The sequence below is a fragment of the Eurosta solidaginis genome, chromosome 5 (assembly GCF_040869045.1).
Source record: "Eurosta solidaginis isolate ZX-2024a chromosome 5, ASM4086904v1, whole genome shotgun sequence".
In the NCBI taxonomy this organism is placed as follows: Eukaryota; Metazoa; Arthropoda; class Insecta; order Diptera; family Tephritidae; genus Eurosta; species Eurosta solidaginis.
Window position 1 is genome coordinate 217,650,323 of NC_090323.1, and position 25,012 is coordinate 217,675,334.

General features: G+C 36.4%; 1 protein-coding gene across 8 annotated transcripts in view; it reads left to right on the plus strand.

The window, feature by feature from the left end:
* Positions 1-25,012, plus strand: part of Eip63F-1 (Ecdysone-induced protein 63F 1) — a 368,174-nt gene that overhangs the window by 249,179 nt on the left and 93,983 nt on the right. For all 8 annotated transcript variants that reach the window (XM_067788282.1, XM_067788279.1, XM_067788283.1 and 5 more), the window contains one exon: positions 9,927-10,070. In XM_067788282.1, the coding sequence (XP_067644383.1) occupies positions 9,927-10,070 (144 nt within the window). The remainder of the gene's footprint in view (positions 1-9,926; positions 10,071-25,012) is intronic.

Genomic DNA, 25,012 nt, shown 5'->3' on the forward strand with positions numbered 1-25,012 from the left:
AGCAGGCTTGCATGAAAATACATCATCGTATAGCAGTGACAAAATAAAATAAAATGAAACTGACTTTTTTCTCAAGATTTTTAGAACTCCTTTGAGTAAGCAGTTTTGAAGCCAGTAAGTAAGTTAATCTTAGTTTTGTAAAAAATTTCCCTAATTTTTGGCAATTTTTTTCTTGAGTTATACCCCATAAGAATTTTTTAACGTAATTTTTTTTATATGGAAAAAAGTCCTTATCCTCGTAAGAAAAAAAAAATTGCCAAAAATCAGCGATACATTCTACGAACTTAAGTTTAACACTTTATTATACTAAAATTAAACGGGCTACAAAACTGCATACTCGAAAAAATTTTAAAATGTTATTTTGGCCGAACAATCGACGTTCGAAATTTTATTGCAATAATTTTTGGAAAATTTGCAATAATTTTTGGAAATTTACAGTTATTTTCCATGTGCAGTAAACATCCTTTGAATTAGTTGACTAACCTGCATTCATTTAGACAGGAATCACTTCAAACGCATTTACCCAGAATTTACAATAAGTAATTTACATTAACCTTAATTATCTCAATTCAACGTTGATGTTACTTAGATCCTTTTGGTTCTAAGCCCTTCAAATATTTTTTCTTATAATTTGCCCGCCTATTGTGAAATACGTACAGTTACGTCAGTAGGTCAAGGGCGAATTTGCCATTTTTTCATCCGCCTTCATATTTCAAGAGTAAAATCTTGATGTTTACAAAATATTTGTATGTAATTCATAGTACTTTGTAGCAAAAGCCTATATTTCAACAATGGCAAATTCTTAAGTTTATATAACAAAGGGATCTACAAAAATAAGTACGCATATACGAATGAGAGGGGTTCGTTTACTTAAATATACAGGCATTTCACCACCAGAGTTGTACATGGTAAATACATATGTACATATGTAACAAGTAAGGAAGTCTAAATTCGGGTAAAACCGAACATTAAATACCCAGCTGTACACTTGAAATGCTTTTGTTGTTTGTTTTGTGTGCTTAATAGTGTTACATACAAGGCTGCTCAATAATACATATACATATTCTGAACTAATTTGCGTTTAAAAGAAGCAAAAAGGATACAAAGGCTAACTCCAATGACCTTGAGCGGGTAACAATGCAGTATTCCTTCAGATATGGGGATTTCCCTACTGTTTATTTTAAAATAAAGATATAACAGAACAATTAACATAAACACACAACTGCCTTTGTACTAAAAAGCGTTATTACAAAAAAGGGCAGGGTTATTAACGAAATTTTCCAACTTTTACTAGAAATAGCTGCATCTACGCACTTTTACAACATCTTTTATATAAAGGAAGTCGATTTTTACTGAAAATATTAGTCCATTTTTACTGAAAATATTTCCAGTTAAACACCAAATTTTTCGACGAGTTATGGCTCCAGAAACATTGGGAAATGCATTGTAAGAAAGGGGCAGTGCCACCCCCATTTTTCAAGATTTGATGTTTTTCCCATTTCCTGTTATAATGGCACAAAATACGATTGGTACAAAACTATTTTTCGCTGATATTTAACTTATTATTTTTGCTACGACCCTTTCTAAAGCCATTTATATAAAAGTGGGCGTGGTCTTTAACCAATCTTATCCATTTTTACTAGAGATATTTCCTGCTATAAGGAAAGTATGTGTACCCAATTTTGTTACGATATGTAAATTTTTCTTCGAGTTATGGCTCCCGAAACATTGAAAATTGCTTAGACAAAAAAGGGGCGGTGCCACGCCCATTTTTTTTAATTTGAATTTTTTCCTATTTATTGTTATAAATCCACTTGGGAAATGAAATACCATTGATATAAAGCTGTTTTTTGCAAAAATATAGCTTATTTTATTCGTCCACGACCCTTTTAAAAATCATTTATATAAAAGTGGGCGTGGTCATTAACCTATTTCTTTAATTTTTCTTCAAAGCATTCCCTATAGTAAAGGCAACCTCTCTGCCGAATTTTGTTACGATAGGTTTAACGATTTTTGAGTTATGATTAATAATATTTGTAAAATTGATTTTATTACAAGTGGGCGGTGCCACGCCTATTTTAAAATTTTTTTTTCAAATTTGTATCAAGAGTCTCAACATCAGTCCACATGACAAATTTCAATATTCTAGGTGTATTATTTACTAAATTATCGGATTTTTTGTGTTTTCCAGAATGTTATATATATATAAAAGTGGGCGTGGTTATCATCCGATTTCGCTCATTTTAAATACCAATCTATTCTGGGTCCAGATAAGCCCGTGTACCAAATTTGGTGAAGATATCTCAATATTTACTCAAGTTATCGTGTTAACGGACAGACAGACGGACAGACGGATGATGATTTTGATATATGGAAGTCTATATCTATCTCGATTCCTTTATACCTGTACAACCAACCGTTATCCAATCAAAATTATAATACCCTGTGTACAAGTACAGCTGGATATAAAAATGACTTTCCTTTCTCACATTTCATAGAGCAAATTTCTACAAATATACTCGTACATACACACGCATTTGTTTTTAACATTTTATTTTCGTTTTGATGTTTTATTTACATAAGTACTATATCTCGCTTAAGTGCCTGTCTGTGTAAACGTTCACAAATGAGTATGAATGTGTCTCCCAATGGTATAGTATTTAAGTATCTTTTAACATTGCTGTAGTAGGTTTTATGCACAGACAACTGTAATTATCTAAAATGACCAAATAGGGAATAAGTTCATTCAGATGATAGGCTAGAAAGGGACACATACAATCCCATTTGGTCATTTCAGATAATAACAGTTGTCTGTTCATAGAACCTGCCCCAATATTAAAAAGGTACTTAAGTTTCAGTTCCCTTACCTCGAACTGAAAATTTTCTTAGAATTAATGGGCTTTGTGATTATTTTGCTAAAACCTGAATAATGTTAGATAAGCTGTTACATGTTTTATCTTCCACCAACACACTTTGCACTTTTAAACAAACAAAATAATTAATTCTCGGCTAAGTGTTATGCGAATTAATTAGAGCATGTTGTGCTTTAATAACTCCAAAGACGATGCCCTTTCTGCTCTTGGTATTGAAGACTCTATTTTTAACTTGGTTATATTAGGTCGAACATAGACTGAACGAGCTCTTAGCGTTACTTAATGATCAAACTGTAAACCCTATCAAAATTTAGGACCTATGTTATAAAATTACTCCGTCCTCTTGACAAATACGAGAAGCTTTCTAGGACCTACATATGTTGCTTGCAGCATCTTGAACTGCAAACTGTATCACTCCTAATAGCTGGAATCTTAGCCTGGCAAGTGCACGGCACGAACACAAAATTAACTCGTTCGTTTGCTCCTCCAACTATGCTGATGAAGCCTAATTTAAAAGCATGTCACGCCAGAAGGCAAAAAGGGCCGAAAGGGGTTTTTCGCCATGAATTCGGTGAGACAGTGTGGCCAGAAAGGATCCTCCTCTATCCTACGCTTATGTAGATACTCCCTGAAACCGGCGTTGCCCAATCAATATTTGCGTGACATGGTAGCTTAGTTCGCCGTTCGTCCGCTCTTACCATTCTAGTTTTCCGAACTAACATGAACTTCCAGCGCCCTTTCCTCGATTCTTCCCATCATTCTTGCTACCTAACTAATGGTCGTGATCTTGCGCTTTTCTTGGAATCTTTAGATGGTCGGCTGATTCCAATGCCATACAGATGGAACATTTCACTTGATAGTAGATCTACTGGGACTTTTCGATATAAAACAATGGTCGTATTATCGAGCTGGTTTCGTTAGAAAATAGCTGACGGTTAGCTTCGCCTGGGCCGCTGATGTTGGATATTATTCGCGTTAGGGCTCCATTAACTCTAGATACTTTCTCTCTCACCGTCATGAAGTGTACCTTAAAAGTTAGTTTTGGGTCAAGAGAGACTTTGACTTTATTTTATAGTCTCCTATGGTTAAGACTAACTCATCCACAAACCGCTTTGAGGTCACCAAAACTACGTCTGTCTTATTGCAAGGACTAACTCATGGTTAGGACTAACTCCTCCACCGTCTGCTTTGAGGTCACCAACGCCACTTCTGTGTTATTGCTAGCCATTTCCAACCCATTGTTCGTCATCTATTCCTTTATTCTTGCTACGGCGTTATTACATAATGCCTGGAGTAAATCCAGGTTATTGGTCACTGCTACTACGACAGTATCATCTACATGACCGACGATGAGCCTGCCTTCGAGGAGGTCGACTTATAGCAGACCATCATACATCGCATTCCATAGCGTTGGCCCTAGAACAGATCGCTGAGTGGCACCGCCGGTGATGTTGTGCTTCTTAGTCCCTTATTCGTATCAAAGAGGAGTACTCTGTCGCTAAAATAGGTACCAAATACTCTGAGCAGGTAAGCAGGTGTGCCAAAGTTTCGTAGCGCTGTCATTATCTGCATCCAGTTCACAATGTTAAAAGTATTTCTAATATCCGAAGTAATAAGTGCTTCCCTTTATTTCGACCTTCGGTTATATCTTCACGGGCTATATTGCAACTATCGTGGAACACTGAGCATCGTTTCAGTTGTTAATTCTATGTGCAGAATGGCAGATGTCGGGGTTATTTTCAAGGCTCCCTTAATGCCAAGCATTCACAGCCTGCATACCGCCTATAATTCTTTTGTGGTAAGTTGTATGGCTGTCCACCAAACAAACACTGCATACAAAAGGATAAGATATACAACCGCTGTAAATACTCATTTAGAGAGAGAAAGAGCTATATATCCCACAGACACTTTTAACATTCTTTTACATGCATAAAGTGCCGTCTAGGCATTCTGCACTCTCTCCTCCACAGTCAGCTTCCACGACAACTTACATTAGAATTACTCCTAGATATTACAGAAAGATTGGAAATCTCCTTAAATGACAGATGTAGGTTTTGCTACCAAGAAGGTTACAAAGAAACGGTTACGTGTTTCTTTAGCGAATGTACAGCAGACGGTTTCGTAGAGTTTGATCCAGGAGAGGTTTAAAAATACTAGTACTAATGACATTAGCAAGTTTATTGAACTAACCAATATATTTTGAGTAAAAACAAGTTCGTTGTACAATAATTTAATATACATGATAACATGTATGCTACGCGTCTCCAATACGGTGACCGAAGGAACACACTGTCAAAACACCGTGCTCAGAACTGCCACGGAATGTCTTCTTATGGCCCCAGAGCATCATGTAACCAGTGGGTGCTCTCCATAAAATGGAAAAACAAAATGGTGAACAGTTTCTGTTGAATACCCAGAAACCTGGGCATATCAACAGACATCTGATTGAAGAGGCCCCGCCTACCAGAGACTTACGAAGTAATATCCGTAAGAACTACGAATTCAGAAAAAAGGAGCATGAAAAGATTTTCAGAGACATACACAAAAAGTCATCGGACTACTATGCCAGAGGTTTCCCGGTGAACCACTCCTTAAAGATAAATACCCGGAATCCGCAGTTGAGTGGACCAACCTAGCAAGGAAGACGCGCGTCACTATAGCTCAACTTCATTCTGGACACTGTACAGCATCCACCCCGACATTCCCAATGTTGTTGTTGTTGTTGTAGCGATAAGGTTTCTCCCCTAAGGCTTTGGTGAGTGTTATCGATGTGATGGTCCTTTGCCGGATACATATCCAGTACGCTCCGGTACCATAGCACCATTAAGGTGCTAGCCCGACCATCTCGGGAACGATTTATGTGGCCACATTAAACCTTCACGCCATTCCCCCCTCCCCACCCCCAGGTTCCATGAGGAGCTTGGCGTCGCCAGAGCCTCGTCTGTTAGTGAAACAGGATTCGCCGCGGATAGGTGAGGTTGACTATTGGGTTTGGAGAAGCTATATATTGCGCTGGCAACCTGAAGGGTTGCGCTACACAGCCCCATGAATCTGGTATTTTAGTCGCTTCTTACGACATGCATACCTACCGCGGGTATATTCTGATCCCCTAACCCGCTGGGGTGACATACCCAATATTTGTCTGCTTGTAACGTAGCCGCACAAGACACCATTTATCTTTTCAATTGCAATATGGAACCAGCGCTTATTATACCCTTATCTTTCTGGTCCAACCCTGTGGAAATAGCATGTTTCCTCGGATTCCTGTTAAAAGATATTCATGACAATTTGTGAGTAGTCGCAGTATTGGATGGGACCAAGTACTGTTACAACAACAACAACCAATTTATTGTGCAAAGTTCACTGCTTCGGCAATGTTTATTCATAATTCCTAATGATGAACGACATTTAATGGCGTACACACACACACACTTGTTTAACACAACGAACTGTATTCACCCTTGACCTTTAATTGAAAAATATTAAGCGGCTTCGGATTTCCTCCCCTATGAAATGAATTGTATTGTATTTAAATTATTCGTAGCCTAAAATAAAATAGAAAATTATGGTACAACGCAAATGTAATTGAGTTAAATGATACAAACAGAAAATTTGCGCAGTAGACCAGCAAAAATGGATGTGTGGAGATAGTTCTGTTCATTCGCTAAAACTAAAATAATAAAAGTCGGAATATGATTGGCCAAATTTCTGTTGCGGTTGGCAAAAAATAATCAAAAAAGTTTGTATAGAACTAATTTGCTAAAACAGCGCTGTCTTTTGCGTAGGGTCACAGCAAGCATAAATATTAGGTGGTCTAAAAAAATTAAGTGATACTTTTTCAGTCCCAAATGCAAATACTATGGTCATAATTATAATATATTGTGACGAATATTAGCATCACTAAGCTGTTAGTAAATCATCACGCAACAACAAAAACATGAAGCAGCCACTCTTATTTACATGTACGCATTAAAGCTAGCAACACTTTGTAGAAGGCGACGAAGAGATATCTCACACACACAGATGTACTCATACAAAAAATCATGCGATTAATATCTAAAGAGATTGATCTCCGATTGATCTCTTTTATATACATTTGTACGTAGTTGATCCCCTTTAGTCCCTTTCGGGTACAGTTGGGATTAGTCAGATTGAAATCTATGTAGGCCATTTTAAGAAATATTAAAAAAAAACGGCAACGAAATGAGAGAAATAAAAAAGATTACAACGGCAACGAAATGAGAGAAATAAAAAAGATTACAGTTGATCGAATCGAATTATTTAAGAAAAATGCGGAGCCCTATACCGAACCTGAATTACTAGAACTTAACGAATACCCCGGAGTTAGGGTTAAATTTTCGGAGAATATTTGTATTCCTTTTTGAAAAGCGGGCAAACAACTTACATCAAATAGATTTGGTAGCTTGGCAAACCTTTCGACTGAGGCCTATTTAAGTCATTATTGAGCAGAAAAGGGACTAGTCTTCATATGGACCCATTTGGGAACAAAGAGGATTGGTCCTATCAATCCCTTTCGGGTATAAATGGGTACAATTAGTCTCTTCATAGGGCATGCTCAAACAAAAGGGAACAGTTCAACTCATACAAAGAGATCAAAACTGACATTGGTCGCAAACTCCTTTGCGACTCATCCCGGATTCATCCTAGGCTTATCGCATTTTTTGCAGGGTAGTTACACATACACACGCATATGGCTATAAACTACAAATATACATATACTTATATAGCTGGTAACCAAGCATGAGGTACAACTGTTCGCGAAATTACTAGACCTTAGGAGAAATGGGTGAACGAGGAAACCGAGAGTATAAAAGCAGCGCATGGTGAGGAATAACTATTCAGTTTTGACTTAAACACGCTATTGGTTGTGAAATATAATTGTGAAGTACTACTCCCAAAGTAATTTAAATAAAGACCAGTTTGCAATACTGAATATTAAAGTGATTTATTTAATAGTTTAGCGATTCGAACGTTAGCAGAAGGTGTATAAATATCAGAAATTCTCTAAATTCGTTACAATATCAATTTTGGTTGACTGTTAAGTCGTATGACTTTTGTTTTAATCTAATACTAGACTCATAGAATTAAAATTATATTTCGTATCTAATACCCAAAATCGACAACACCCAAGTCAAAAGACTGATTTTAAAATTTTGATATCCTGCTTTTTTTTGTGTGTGATGGGCCCATTAAAAGAATTGGACTTCTTCTTCTTCTGGACATGAGAGTTAGAGGCGGGACATACATTGACGGGGCTGATTCTAGATAAGTAAGAGTTTAACCAAGTACGGTATCCAGATCGACATCTGCTTACCTCTACTGCAATTTTTGAGTATCGGACTCTCAGAACGCTGTTCGCTGGACATTTATCGGCATACGATTTAGCTGACTCTTTGTAGACGAGGCTTAGGCCCTGTTTATGCCCATCTTAATCAATTGGCTGAATTTTTGTGAGGTGGATCTTTTTGAGAGTTTGCGGACCTCATAAATCAATTGTCTTTTAGGCATCTCAGGTTTCTGAATATGTAACAGAAATCATTTGTTCAGAATTTCGTTTTTATCCTTTATGGGGAGTATTACCGAATCGATGTCCAGATGGTGTTTCGGTGACAAGCCTGCAGTTTCTTCCAATATATTATTATATAAGCTCGTCGACTATATTGGACACGCGTAGCCCACAATTGGCTGGCGAATTTCTTTATAGGTAGCTGTGAATGTTTTTTTTTTTACTTTGTGTAGCTGGCGAAGGACTTTAGGATTTTTGACCTAAAAGCTTTCGTCTTGCGCTGAATGTTTTGGTAAAATTTGCGGACGTTATTTGTGGCGGCTAACAGTTCAAGCTCCTCGCACCCACGCCTTTCTGCCCCCACTTTTTGCTTCCTGTAACGGCATCTGGCCTGCATGAAGTTCAACCATTTAAATTCGAAAAATTATATGAACAAGAACAAGATACCTAGCTATGTATTGTAACGAATTTTGGGAAATTCCACTTATTCCAAACTTTCTGCTAGCGTTCGAATCGCTTAACTGTAGAATAAATAACTCCAATATTCAGTAATGCAAAATGGTCTTTATTAGACTACTTTTAGAGTTTTCACACAATCTTACTTCAAAACTAATTGCGTGTTTAAATCAAACAGCATAGTCATGCCTCAGCTTGTGCTGCTTTTATACTCTCGGTTTCCTCGTTCACCCATTTTTCGTAAGGTCTAGTAATTTCGTGAACTTCATGCTTGGGTACCAGCCATACACATGTATATTTGTATATTGTTTGTAGCCATATGCGTGTGTATATGTGAGTACTTACTTCGGCTTGCCTTGTATGTATGTGTGTATATGATGATTGATTTGTTTACGTACATACGAGCTTGTATCGCTCAGTGATGCTAATATTCGTCACAGTATATAACAAAACGGGTATGATGCGAGACTTATAGATAATGATATTTATTAATCGCGATAGAAGTTTATTTCGCACACAGTTGCAGTCCAAAATAGCACTTGTGGTCAAAACACGTTCTTCGTTTAATTTTTTAATAATAAGGCTTCTGAATGGAATGCCACTTAATATTGGCTTCAGCTTCAAAAACGCCCTATTTCAGCAAACTTTTGATGAACGCCCTAATAAAAATGATATTGAATAATGCTCTATCTAAGAATTCCGTTCAAAAAGTCGTCTCAGAATTTGTTTCAACAATGCCCTATCCCAGCATTAATTTTATATATTTTGAGCTGTGATGAGGCATTCGATAAAACGTATGATTTGCTTTTAAGAAGTTGGTAGGTAGAATATCATTGAGCGGGCAGTCGCCATATGGTGATCACTCAAGCATCGGTTTGTGACTGAAATCAATGCGAATATGTGCCGATAGTTTGGGTTATTACATCCATTTAGTTTGTCTCTTCATACAGACCAAACCAGATCTCCGAATGTACTTACTTAAGGAATAAAAAAAAAATCCCAAATTTCCTCTTATGACTAACTGTTGTATCAATTATTTAAAAATATGTATATTGATCTTTTTATTTTAGATTTGAGAACGGCGTTTGATCTCTTAGACAGAAATCGTGATGGTCGCGTCACAGCAAATGAGCTGCAATTTATGTTAAAAAATCTCGGCATAAATGTGAGAGATGAAATAATTCATGATCTCATACGCGAAGCGAGTCACTCGGGTAAGTTAAAAATTTAGATTTCTTGTCCAGATGTTTTCATTTGTTGCGCATTCACGTCTGAAAAACAGACCGTCTTTGGCTCAAACTTATTCAACGGATATCCAATAATCTGAAAGGGTATTTTGGCTTTATTTAAAAAAGAAAAGAGCGGGCTGTACGCTTCCTGGACATAATAACTATTCAAATAGTATTTGGCTAAGTTAAGCCAAAAACAGCCAACCGGTTTTGGATGGTACTTGATGCAAATAGCTTATAGTCTGAAAGTATAGAAGCACAGGCAGAGTATCAACGATTTTTCTAATTTCGGCCGTATAAATCGAGATATACGCAAGTGCGTGAAAGTTTGCTGTGTCATCTTTGTCCTTAAATTCTGCCGTTTTTATAAATCGTTATAACTCTGAGTATATTTCATTTAGACCAATGACATCTTAACAGGAGACATATAGTTTGAGGTTACAGCAATTCCTTTAAAGTGGGCAGTGCAACCCACTTCCTACTGAACTAGATCATGTACTTTTGGGACCACGCAGAGACTATTTCCAAGACATTTTTGGCATCATACTGAACCCTTTTCGCATCCGTTCCGTGAATAAAACATACATATATATTCCAATGTTAAAACCCAAAATTTAGCTTATGTTTATTGGCTTCTTCAGGTACATATAGCATTTATTACCAACAACAAAAATTTGGAACAAATTCTAAATTAGAGTTATGATGAAAAAATTTTTTCAACTCTAAATTGAAACAGCTTTGCATACCTGGCTTACTTCCGGTATTATTTCGGGACTACTGTAGCGTGCCTTGAGATTCAAACATTTGTACATACATATATTTTGGCTTGTTTTGGTATGGCCTGAGATTCATTGACTCTTACATACATATTCATTCATTTGTACACACATATATTCTGACTTGCGCTACGACAGTCTACACCGTGCGCTGTGCAGTAAGTTGAAGCTTATTGTATTTCAATTTAAAGCTGACTGAATGCTACACCATCCGCCTTTGAAAGAGTAGTCAGATTTGTGCACCAATTATTGATGGCTACTCGAGTGGTACAATTAACCTTTGAATACTTTTGTACTTACATTGTTATTTTCTTTATTTACGACGTAACTTTATCTGTTTATGTGCTCTTTATGTTTTTGATTTGTTTACAATTTTTGTTTTCATATTATGTTATGAAATATTGGAACGCCAAATGAATAAACAAAATTACAATGTATACAGACTCAAAAGTTAATTGTGCGACTTGAATGGCCATACATAGTTGGTGCACAAACTATGTATGACCATTCTTTCAAAGGCGGGTGGTGTAGCTTGCCTTGAGATTCATACATTTGTACATACATATATTTTGGCTCGCTTTGGTATGGCCTGAGATTAATTGACTCTTACATACATATTCATTCATTTGTACACACATATATTCTGACATGCGCTACGATAGTCTACGCTACAACAGTCTACGCCGTGCGCTGTCCAGTAACTTGAAGCTTATTTTATTTCAATTTAAGCTGACACTACCTCCTGATCCTTTCAGGTATGCATTGGGAACTCTTTCGGGGCTATCCAGAATCATTTTTGTTCTGCTTTTCAAATTACTTTCTATTTAGTTTGGGACTTCTTTCTGTCATAGTTTTGAGACCAATTAAAAACCTCTTCTGAATCATTAAATACTATTCGTTGCGCGGCTATCTTCGGATTATTTCGCAATCATTTGGTGATTCTATTAAGTATTACATCAGAACTTTTTTTTCGGGATAGATTTTGGTATAATTTTGAAACTATTTTCAGTATCTATCATAATAGGATAATTTTTGGATTATTTCCGAATTACTTGCAATATCGTTTTGCGATTGTTTCGAAATTATTTTGGGGGCAATTGAAAACCATTTCTGGATCATTTTAGTATCAAAAGATGCATTTTGCATCCAGAATCATGAGTCCGAAAACGGAAGTAAACTAATTTGGGTCTGCCAAGAGATATTCGCAAAAGATGGTTGTTGTAATTTTGACGACTTTTTGGTACCCACAAAAAGAAATTCTGAAAACAAGTGTTTTGCGCGGTTACAATTTCGGTCTCCAAAGTGGTGTTGGACCCAAATAGGGTAATTTTTAAGCGCGACCGAAAGCCGCTAATGATTAAAGGTGTACTGCGCAAAAATACTATGGATCCCACCCCCGGTTTCGGAGCACTCCGGGGTCATTTTTTTGTTTTTCGTTAATATCTTTTGATAGAGACGCAAAATGTTTGCCTTCCGTTTTCGGATTAGCGATCTTAGATCCAAATCGCGTCTTTTCATACGCCTCTCTATATTTTTGGAAATGTATTAAGAATGCTTTTGTATAGAATTTCCCCTATATTTGTATGTATGTGGTATCACAACGGACCTTCGTGTTGTCCAAGTGATTTTTCCTTATCAGGGCAGCTACCACCTAACCTACCCTAACCTAACCCCTATATTTATATTATATTGCTAATTTCCTTGTTTCCCTTGATATTATTTCGGGATTGAGATCAGTTTAGTTTTCTTTTCAGCATGCGTTCGGGATGATTTTCTGGACTATGTCCGAGACTATTTCCATGGTCGTTTCGGCATAGTTGTAATTGTTTTTAATAAAAGGATCCTTTGTTTCGGTTATCTCAGTATTATTTACTGTTTAATTTTGCGACTATTTCGCGTTCTTTCCGAAACTATTTCGGCATTATTTCCGGATCGCTTCTAACTTATTTTAATACTCATTTTAGGGATAATTTCCTAACCAATAAAAACCATTTCTGGATCACTTTAGGACAATTCATGGATCATTACGGAGCTGTCTTCTGATAAAATCTAGACAGTTTCGTGATTCTTTTAAGGATAATAGCACAAATATTTCGGTATAATTACAGGTTTTGTACAATAATTTTTACATAATTTGTACATTATTTCGCAATTTTTTAGTTTATTTTATTTTGCGATTATCTAAGCCAATAATTCTCTATGCAGACCCAGCAAATGAAAAATTTGATTTGTTGTTTTCTAATATCAACATCTTAACAAATTTAGGAAAGGATATCACTTTTAAATTTGTTTTAATCTGAACTTCAACTCCTGTGCATCAATCCTTATCGTAGCTAATCGGGATAAAAATTTATACGAGATGACCAGTGTATTACCTTTTGAAAGTGTGAGATTTGAAAAACTCGTTTTTTTATTTATAAATACTACTCTTATCCTTAATTAAGACAATTCGAAGTTTTTGTTCATTGAATCGCACCAGAGAGCTCAGACTTCGAACTGAATTTCGTCTTTTTGCATGTTGGCGCAATATTTTTAGTTTTCTAGCTATTTGGTTCTAATTCAAATCAAAGAAATCATGAGATAATTTTTGTTTGTTATTTTGTGACTACAATTCTCCCTAATTGATTAATAATGACTTTCAACTCAATGTACCGATATATTAAATTGATCAATTACTTCGCCGCTGGCCCATTAATGTATACTTAAAGATAGGTTTTCAATCAAGACGAAAAAAGTATAATTAAATCCACATATATTTTCTTCAAAATTCTCAAAATTACATTTCATGCTAAAATAACAGCCCTTTAACGTGGTCCCAACTCTTCGTGAACTTGACAAATAAATACACGTGTACATTTCACGATTTTTATGTCACAGTTGTCATTTCCTGTTAGCTGCTTGTCGACCACAAACCCACTATTTCAACCGTTATTTTTTTATTCGTTTTTTTTTACCAACGCTGTACAGATTTCATGACACAATTTATTTGCATTCCCTTTTTTGTTTTGCAGTTGACAGTTTTTGCAAATTTACGAGTGTTCGGCACAGTTGGAGTGCATTGCAATACATTTGTTCTTGTATGTGTGAATGTGCATACATCCTTGCAAAAAATGCGATTAGTCTAAGATGAATCCGGGATGAGTCGCAAAGGAATATGCGACTATAGCCAGTTCTGATCTCGTTATATGGGTTGGACTAATCCCTTTTGTTTGAGCATGTCCTATGGAGAGAACAATTGTACATGTTCATACCTGAACGGGTAGTGTCGGAGTGGTCCTCTTTATACCCCTACGGGTACTGTGGGACGGATTCTTTTTGGAATGTTCAACAGTTCTTCTTTGTACCCCTTTGGACACTGTTCTACATGCCCTCTTTTTACCCCTTCGGGTACTTTCCGACAGATTATTTCTGTACTGTTTAACACTTCCTCTGTGTACCCCTATGGGAAGTGTCTGACAGGCCCTTTTTGTATCCATACGGATAGTGTCGGACATATTCTCTTCGTACCTCTACAGCCATAGTCACACAAGTCTCTTTTGTTCGCCTATGGGTACTATTGGGCAATCCCTTTTCTACCCGTGCGGATTCTACTTCTTACGCATTTTAAAATTCTTTTAACTCTAATATAATGTTCTTGTATGTGTGAATGTGCATACATCCTTGCAAAAAATGCGATTAGTCTAAGATGAATCCGGGATGAGTCGCAAAGGAATATGCGACTATAGCCAGTTCTGATCTCGTTATATGGGTTGGACTAATCCCTTTTGTTTGAGCATGTCCTATGGAGAGAACAATTGTACATGTTCATACCTGAACGGGTAGTGTCGGAGTGGTCCTCTTTATACCCCTACGGGTACTGTCGGACGGATTATTTTTGGAATGTTCGACAGTTCTTCTTTGTACCTCTTTGGGCACTGTTCGACATGCCCTCTTTTTACCCCTTCGGGTACTTTCGGACAGATTATTTCTGTACTGTTTAACACTTCCTCTTTGTACCCCTATGGAAAGTGTCTGACAGGCCCTTTTTGTATCCATACGGATAGTGTCGGACTTATTCTCTTCGTACCTCTACAGCCATAGTCACACAAGTCTCTTTTGTTCGCCTATGGGTACTACTGGGGAATCCCTTTTCTACCCGTGCGGATTCTACTTCTTACGCATTTTAAAATTCTTTTAACTCTAATACAATATTCTTCATTTTTTTTCGTAATGGTGTTGTAGAATAATAAAAAAAAAGCAAATATTACGATAATGGAATATATGGTCCTAATATTTTACTTAAATAATGCTATTCAATCACATTTAATTTCTTTATTTTACTCATTTCGTTGTTGCTGTTTGTTTTTTATTGTTTTTTTTTTTTCAATTGGCTAAATAAATTTCAAACTGACTGATGCCAAATATACTCAAAATGGACTATAGGGGATCAATTATACCCCAAAGAGATCAATCGCAGACCGCTCTTTTTAGGGATTAACCGCTCGATTTTTTGCAGGGATATGTATGTATGTGCACCACTCTTCATACTGCTGCCGTTGTCTAGTTTCATTTTGCGTTGTGATTGCGGTCTAGCCAAACACCTAAAGTTTATAAATTTGTATACATAAATTATTTAAAACCATTTGAAAACTTTTTATCAACAGCAATTTTCTTTTTTTTTTACATACGTATGAACATGAATGCTATTTGCTTGTTAACGCTTTAACTTCGTCGTTATTCATATCAAGATAGCAAAAAAACTCTTAATAACAAGTACATATGTACTTACATTCCCATTGCCAACTCTCTTGTAGCATTTAAGGTTCTCATTTTAGCTGCCGAAGGTGTAAGTTTGAATGAATGAACATTTCTCATTTAATTACAAGTTTATTCGAACACATTTATTCATTACTGTTTGCTTCTTTAGACATCAACGAAAAGAGCGGGTACACGGCGTATGAGCAACATTCAAATTAATACTGGTAGGAGCTCATTAGGCAAATTTCGTTTCTCTTACATCATCTATTAGATAAGACTTTTACAACGTAGATTAAGTTGGTCTTTATTGACCACCTAATGTGTCCATAGTGTTTTCAGAATTTGTTTGACGACCAAACGGAAGAACCCCAATCAGTTGCCAGGACCTATGCTAAAGTATAATAGCTCCGTGCATTTGGCAAATACCAGAAGTTTTCTGGGACCGAGCTTTATTGCGGACACTTGCTGTTACTGACGAGGCCTAACTTATTTACAACGTAGCCTGTACTATTTTTTGGTCAGAATCACATAATAGTCGGGAAAGCGCGAATTTTTCTTTACCAAATGTTGTTATTGTTTTAGCAGTGCTTCGCTCCATTCAATCGGTGCGACCGATCACAAATTGTCATCAATGTCCTCTAACGGGAGTCCAAGGAAACTTGCTGTTTCAACTGTGGACCATAGTGAGAGGGGTGTTAAAGGTGTGCTAGAGGCGTTGGTTCCACATTACAATTGAAGAGATGCTTGGTGTCATGTGGGAACACATTGCAAGCAGGGCATATATTTTGTATGTCGGGATTGATTCTGTATAGGTAAGAGTTTAACCTGTTACAGTACCCAGATCGAAGTTTAGCTAGAGTGATGTTCCTCTTCTGCGAGTTCTGGGTATTTTTCTTTAAGAACTGAATTCGGCGGGCAATTCCTGACACAGAGGTGCGACGCCTGTTTGTGGATATCACTGAGGACCTGCTTGTGCTTTTTTGCTTCATACGGCTGTATTCTCAGGTACCGTATTTCCTCATAATGCTTACGGGGATTACCCCTTAAGCCCCTGAGAGGTGTAGCACCATCAATCAGATGTCTGTTGGGATGCCCAGGTTTCTGAGTATTCAGCGGAAACTGTTTAGCATTTCATTTCTCTAAATAATGGGGAGTACTCTCGCCTCATTGTGTAGGTAGTGTTCTGGGGACATAAGAAGACAGCCCGTGGCGATTTGGAGGTCAGTAATTTGGCAGGCCTGTATTTTATTCCAGTGCGTAACATTTTGGCTTGACGACCATATCGGGGACGCGTAGCATCTAATCGGCCAGTCAATTGTTTTGTAAGTGGCAATGAGCGTTTCTCTGTCTTAACCCCAAGTGCTGCCGGCAAGAGATTTGAGGATTTTATTACGGCTCTGGATTTTAAGAACAATTGCGGTTGCATGCTCTTCAAATTGTAGATCCTAATCGAACATCACACCCAAAATGTTTGGTCGGTAGCGTGATGCGATCGACGTGGATGTTCAATATGGTCGACAGCTGGCGCGTCCATGTTGTAAATAAGGTCGCCGATGATTTTGTCGGTGACAATGTTAGGTTTCGCGAGGCGTAAAAACTGGAGATAGCTGTTTATTTTATTACAAAGTGCATCGATTGTGTGCCTGGACCCGTGGCCATTATTGTGCAGTCATTGGCGTAGTAAACGGTAGTGACTCCCTCTGGTGGTGTAGGTAGCTTCGGTATGATGTAGTTAAACAGAAGTGATTAGAAGTGTGTATTGTTTAAGTCTTCTGGGTTTAGATATTATGTTCCTGAATTACACAATGCGTGCCGACCAGACAGATAATTTGCGGTCCACCTTTTGAGACTTGGGCCAAGGGAGGACCCTTCCAGGTATTGCAGTAGCGTGCCGTGGTTGACCGCGTCAAAAGCTTTTGCCAGGCCTAGCGCAACGAGTACTGTCCTTTGGTGGGGGTTTTGATTTAATGTAGAGATTTACACTTTAATCTGCAGGAATTTTATAAAAATAAATATGGCATCATTGGTTTACATATGTCTGAAAGCTACTGCAAAAATAAAATTTTCTTTTCACGATTAATCGCTTAATATAATTCAAAATTGGCTTGTGATCGATTAAGTTTTATACTTAAAGCCACAGAAAAATCTCAGCAAAGCTTTCAACCGCTTATTTTAAACCGATTAAAAAAGGTTCCAAAAATGTGCAATACTGCGCGTGGACAGGTAGATAACATTTTAGGAGTCGTCTATATACACACACGTGTGATAACGTAAAGGCAAACATACTTATAAGCATATTTTTTTTTTTTTGCTACGCCGTATGAATGTATATATCCTTTTAAAAATCCTTAATTCCAATAAGATTTCATTAAAAAAGGGTCGCATGGATTTTCCATAATATTCGAATTGACATTTTTCACATAAGTTTGTATATTCTCTACCCCAAGTTTTTTTGATAATCATACTGAGTGTATGACAATAAATCGTATTGGAACGAATTTTGGGAAATTTCGCTTTTTTGAAACCTTCTGCTAACGTTCGATCGCTGAACTGTCGAATAAATAAATCCAATATTCTGTATTGCAAAATGGTCTTTATTGGCCTACTTTGGGAGTAGTACAATTATACTTCACAATTATACTTCACTTCGCAACTAATAGCGTGTTTAACTCAAATTGATTACTGAATAGTTATTACTCAGCTTGCTCTGCTTTTATACTCTCGGGTTCCTCGTCCACCTATTTCTCCTATGGTCTAGTAACTTCCCGAACAGTTGTCGCTCATGCTTGATTAGTTACCAGCTATATAATTACATGTATATTTGTAGTTTATAGCCATATGCGTGTGTATCTGTGAGTAGCTACTTCGGCTGATGACTACATCTGTGTGTGTGAGATAGCTCTTCGTCACCTTCTACATAAGTGTTGCTAGCTTTCATGTGTACACTTACATAAGAGTGGCTGGTTCATGTTTTTGTTGCTGTGTGATTATTTATTAACAGCTTATTGATGCTAATATTTAGATTTATTTATTAAGTCTATGGTTTAGAAACCTTACAGACTAAAACGTAAATAGATTATTAATTATATTGAAAATAGTACATATAAAGTTTTTCTTTAAATTCATTGCGATTTACAAATATATCTAAATTTATTTCTCTACATAACAAATTTAATTCCGATAGCAGTCTGATAATTGGTTCATTTTGAGCATACCTGGTTTTGCAGAGGTCAATAGCAAATAAATCATGATGTCGTAAGTTTCTGGCTGGAACATTGAGTTTAATACAACGCAATAAAAACGGACAATCAATAGTCCCATTGAGAACATCACGAATAAAAACTAAGCCAGATATCAATCGCCTACTGGCAAGAGTATGCAGACTGATCAGTCTGCACCGCAGACAGTATTAAAAATTCACACTCAAAAATTGCTCATACGCCAAGTACCGAAAATATATACAATAAATCCTGCACAAAAATGGCACCCTCAAATGAGTTTTGTAAGCTGTATTCTGAATTAGACTCAAGATTAAACCTAAAAATTTCGAAATTTCTCAAACCATTGAATAATTAAAAAAAAAAAAAACTATTATCAAATCAAATGAAACTTTTTTAAAGGAATTGAAACTTTTTTAAAAGCAATTAAAACTTTTTTCAAAACAAATAAAAGTTTTCTATTTCAAGTGATGGCATTTTCGATTAGCTCAATATTTTATAGGTCTACCAACGTATTTGCTAATATCTTCTTCTCCTCGGAAGTCGAAGGAAACTTGCAGTTTCAACAGGGTGGAAATAGTGAAACATGGGTATTAGATACGTTTGTTCCGTATTGCAGTTGAAAAGATGGTTGGTGTCACCTGGAGACACATTACATACAGGCCATATCTTGCGTATAATGGGGTTGATTCGGATTAAGTAAGAAGTTAGCCTATTCCAGTCTTCAGACCGAAGTTGTGTCAGAGGTCAGAGTGGCAAACGTCCCTCTGAGAATTCTGCATGCACTCTACTGCGAGTTGCGGGTATTGGCCAATGAGAACGGGGTTCTCGGGGCATTTCATGGCATATGACTTTGCCAAAACTGTTTGTAGAACTCTTAGGTCCCTGTTATGCTCTTTTGACTCCAACAGCTGAATTCTTGTATGTGTGTATCTGGAAAGGCCCGCTTCAATTAGATGGATGTCAGGGGGCCCAGGTTTTTAAGTATTCAACCAAAGCTAATTGTTCGGAATTTCATTTCTCTCCTTTATGGGAAGTATTTCCGCTGTGATCCTCTACACATGGTAAGATATTCTGTGTCAGTTCTAAGCATCGCAGCTGGCCAATTGCTTTATAGGTAGCTGGGAGCGTATCCTACTTTTTGCACCAAGTGGTGCCAGCGAGCGATTTGAGCATTTTGTTACAACTCTGAACTTTAAATGCAATTGCAGCTGCATACTCGCCAGAATGCAGGCCATTATCGAACGTCATATATAGTATTTTTTGGTGTCGGGCACTCGGTGGCGTAAATCCTTCAACGTGTTTGTTCAATATTTTCGACACGTGTTTCCTAGACGTCGAGAAATCATAGTCTCGAAGAAAATCATTGCAGCCAACAACACAAACTCAGACTGCAAGCCAACACGTACTCATTACGAATGCACCACAACAACATAAAAAAAACTGCGGAGCAGGCAGCAGCAGGCGATGATGGAAATGACGGAAAAATACCTCTTCAACTCTTGTACAAAGAGATACTTGACCTGAAGCAAATCAATATTGATTGCCTAAATACGATACAAAACCTCAAAGAAGAAAATGCAGAGTTGAGAAAAAGAGTTGATAAGCTGGAGAGTAGATTAAACTGGAAAGAACAAGTACAATTGTAGAATTCGTTGTAGGTGTGCCAAATGTAAACAAAGACAATGCAAAAGAATGCGTAAAAAAAATTTTTAGCATTGCATTAAATGTGCAGGTAATGGATGATGACATTGGAAAAATTTGCGTGAAACATACTAATGCTAATAAAAGTAGTGGCATTGTTTGCGTTAAGCTGAAGTCTATGGAAAGCAAGAAAAAAATTATGAAAGCCAAACGAACAGCCAGGAATAAGCTTAATACGTCGATATTTCTGATGCTAGCAAAAAGAACATTTACATAAACAACAGCTTCACAAATTACTACAGAGCTCTGTTTATAGCTGCTAGTAACGTAAAAAAGGAACGGAAATTTAAATATCTATGGATAAATAATTCAAAACTTTTAATGAAAAAAAACGATAATGATAGAGCTGTTATCATAAGAACGTTTGATGATCTTTCTGTTATCAATCTTAATTAAGTTTTATTATTACAATAGTTGTTTTATTTTTAATTCGAAATTATGAATATAAGATCTGTTCTTACGAATAAGAGCCCAGTCATTAATGTCTTCAATGACTCTAATATATTAACATCCAAAGACAATACCTTTACAGTTTTGCATCAAAATGTAAGAAGTCTCAGGCAGAATTTAGATTCCTTAGTTTGCAACCTCGAATCCTTTTTTAATCTTCCCGATATTATATTTGTCTCAGAAATTTGGATTTTTTCTTATGAAATAAATGACTATAGTATTCCTGGTTATAAATTTTTTGCAAATACAAATGACTCGTATAATGCTGGTGGTGTTGGAGTTTTTATACGTGATTTTTACGAGTGTGAAGTTACTTGCTTTAGTCTATCAAGCGCTGATGTAATAAAAATTTCATTGCAAATATGCAATGTACCTTTCACTTTTGTATGTCTGTATAGATTTCACTCATTATCTTTTAAATTGTTCCATGAGGAATTCTCTCTTTTTTTAAGTAGAGAAAAAGCATCAAATATTGTTATATTAGGCGATTTTAATTTTGATTTAATGAGCACCAATTCTATGTTAGACAACTATCTTGCGCTCCTCGCAGAACATGGTTTATTTTCTTTCATTCATGAGGTTACTAGGCCAGAATCAGGGACCTGTATAGACCATGTTTATGGTAGATCTAGTAATATTGAAGATAATATGCATGCTGGTATAAACCTTGACTTTGGAATTTCGGACCATTGTATGACCGGAATTCAACTTACTAATTTAAATGCAAATAGGCGAATTACCAATTGCGATATATTATCAACTATTACGAAAATTAATTTTTATGTTTTAAATGAATCACTTCGCTTTGAAAAATGGGAAACAGTTTTAAATGAGCCAAATGTAGACAAAGCATATAATTTTTTTATGGAAACACTTACGATGCACATAAACTACTCAAGTATCTCTATTTTTCCTAAAAGATCAACTTTAACTCTTAAACCTTGGATCACTCAAACTCTATTAAAAAAGATCAGGCTGAAAAACACATTACGGAAAAAAAGCAACAGGCATCCGGCGAATACTAAGCTAAGAAATCGGTCGCGTCTGTTGACTAAAAGGGTAAGCAAAGAAATACGTACAAGGCGCGATAAATATTTTCAAAACATTTTTTTCATAGCGCAAGGTAACTCCAAAAAAGAATGGGATGCTGTAAATAGAATAACAAACCGTAATTCTAAAAGAAAGTGCGACTCGCTCGTATTAAACGTGAATGGTGTAGATGTGTCCGAGCCTCGGGAAGTTGCAAACAAACTCAATGATTTCTTCGTCAACGTAGGAAAAGCCTCCGATTTAAGCAGTAATCCTAAGCCCTGCACCTGCTACACAAACCCAATACATACCGAATTCTTTCCGCCGAGTAACAGTTTTTTCTTGGATGCCATTGCAGGCGCAGAAATTATTAATATAATTAAATCTCTTAGTAACTCTAATTCATGTGGTAATGACAACATATCAAATCGAACGTTAAAGAGCATAGCATTTAACATTGTTGATATTTTAAAACATTTATTTAATTTAAGTATAGCCTCCGGAGTTTTTCCTGCTCACTTAAAATGCGCTACGGTTATACCACTCTTTAAAAAGGGGAATAAAAATGACAAAAATAACTACAGGCCCATATCTCTTTTATCTTCAATTTCAAAAATTTTTCAGAAAGCAGTAAAAAATAGGGTGCTGTCGTATTTAATCAAAGTTAAATTTTTTAGCCCTAAGCAATTTGGGTTTATTTCCGGGCTTTCTACTGAAGATGCTCTTCTAGATTTTTCTTCCTTTATTTATAAGTCAATTGATGATAAAAAATGTTGTGCGAGTCTCTTTGTAGACATAACAAAGGCATTTGATATGGTTGATCATAGTATTCTAATAAGCAAGCTTAGCTACGCAGGTTTTCGTGGTAACATTATTAATTGGTTTACGTCATATCTAGAGAATGAGTTCAGAGAGTTAAACTTGAAAATAATCTAAGTGAACCCAGGCCTATAACCCTAGGGGTTCCACAGGGTTCGGTTCTTGGACCAATCTTATTTTTAATATACATTAATTCATTATTCTCTTTGCCTTTTATTGGTAAAGTAACAGCTTTTGCTGATGACATCGCCATCGCATATGGATCGAAAAATGAATTGAATCTTTTTGCTGATATTAATTACGATGTTTACCTTTTAAGATCTTGGTTTGCAAGGCATAAGCTCGTGGTAAGCAGCAAAACTAAGTTGATGTATTTCAACCTTTGCGGGAAGGAAATACCTAAAAACGAGGTTGTCTTTCACAGTTCTATATGTATGCGGCATCGTTTGTGTTCAACTACTTTTACTCAAAATAACAAAACTGTCAGTTTTGATGAGAAAATAAGTTGTGACAGTAAATGTTTTGAGATCGAAGTCGCCTCTAATCAAATATTTGGGTGTTATAATCGATCAAAATCTAAGTTGGTCATCACATATTTCTGTAATGAAATCTTATATGTTATCAGCTCTTCGTTCTTTCTATAACTTAAGAAAACTGTGTTCCAATAGAATATTGTTATTGGTGTATCATGGACTAATCCATTCAAAATTACAATACGGAGTCAGTTGTTGGGGTGGTGCCTACGCTAGTAAGATCCATCCGCTTTTAATCCTACAGAAGTATCTAATCCGAAGAATATGTAAAGCTGGTCGTTTAACACACTCTATGGAGCTATTGAAAAAATTAAATATTCTTCCTGTGCGGCACTTATACTATTTTAAAGTTTTAAAAATTTTTTTTATAAGGAGCGGGTATACGCAAAGCCCAATATACAATCTTTACAATCTGAGAAATAAGACGTTATCTCAAACAAAAGTTCCTAGCTTTCGCACCACACTTTTTCGTAACTTCTACACCATCGTATCACGTAATCTATATAACAAACTACCTGCTGAGATATGACTCATTAGAAGGCTAGCAGCGTTTCTGAGGGAAGTGAAACAGTGGCTACTTGGTTTCAATCATGAGGGCATTGAAACTCTTTTGAGACCTATAATATAAGTACCTGTGTCCATTTGCATCGAGGTGTTTTTTTTTTTTGTTTTTTTTCTTTTTCCATTCAATGAAAGTACCTTGACATCTCTAATTTTTGAATTTTTTGTTTCTCTTATACATATTTATATCTTTTCAATTTTAAGCAATTAGTTATAATTTGTTAATATTATGCGCCCCATAAGCATTTATAATACTAAACGAATGAAATGGCATTTCCTCTGCTCTTTGAATGAGCATCTAATGTCATTATCTATTTTCTTATTTGTATTTTTATTTCATATTGTAATACTCTAGAAATTGTAAATATTTACGAGAAAATAAAGACTATACAATACAATACAATACAATACAATACAATGTGCTCGGTGATATGTTAGGTAAATAGCAGACCACCGGGCATAGCTAATGAATTGGAGGGATAGCCAGGAACTGTTGCCATTATCGTGCAGTCATTGGCGTAGGAAACGAAGGTAACGCTTTCGGGTAGGGAAGGGAGCTTGAATATGTAAAAATTATACAAAGGTGAAATAGGACACCATCATGCGAACCCCTTGTTTAATACTTTCTGATTTTGATGTTAGGTTTCTGAACTGAATCCATGCTGGCCGATCACGCAAATAATTTGCGGTCCACATTTTGAGCCTGAGTAGAAAGATAGACCTCTATTTTATTTATTTTTGTTATTATTATTTGTTTTTATGCAGTGCTATGGAACTAAGAATCATTAACTCTGATGTTCTTACTCCGTCTATTGGAGAGGCCTTATGGAGAAGCTTTCTCTCCAATCCATGCATACGACTTGTTTCCAGTCCGCGATTGGGTTCTGGCTCTGTTTTCTAGTCATTACTACTGCGGCACAGCCTTTCTAGGCTTCTCAGCCACCTCATTATGACTGCGATGACTTTACCCACTTTCGAGTATTTTTCATTACATTGGAGTATATGATCCTTTCGGGAAAGTTGATTCCCCGCTATTGTCGTAATGCGGCCTACTCTTCTTTTCTGTTCTGAATCGTCTGTCGATAAATAGTCAAGCTCAT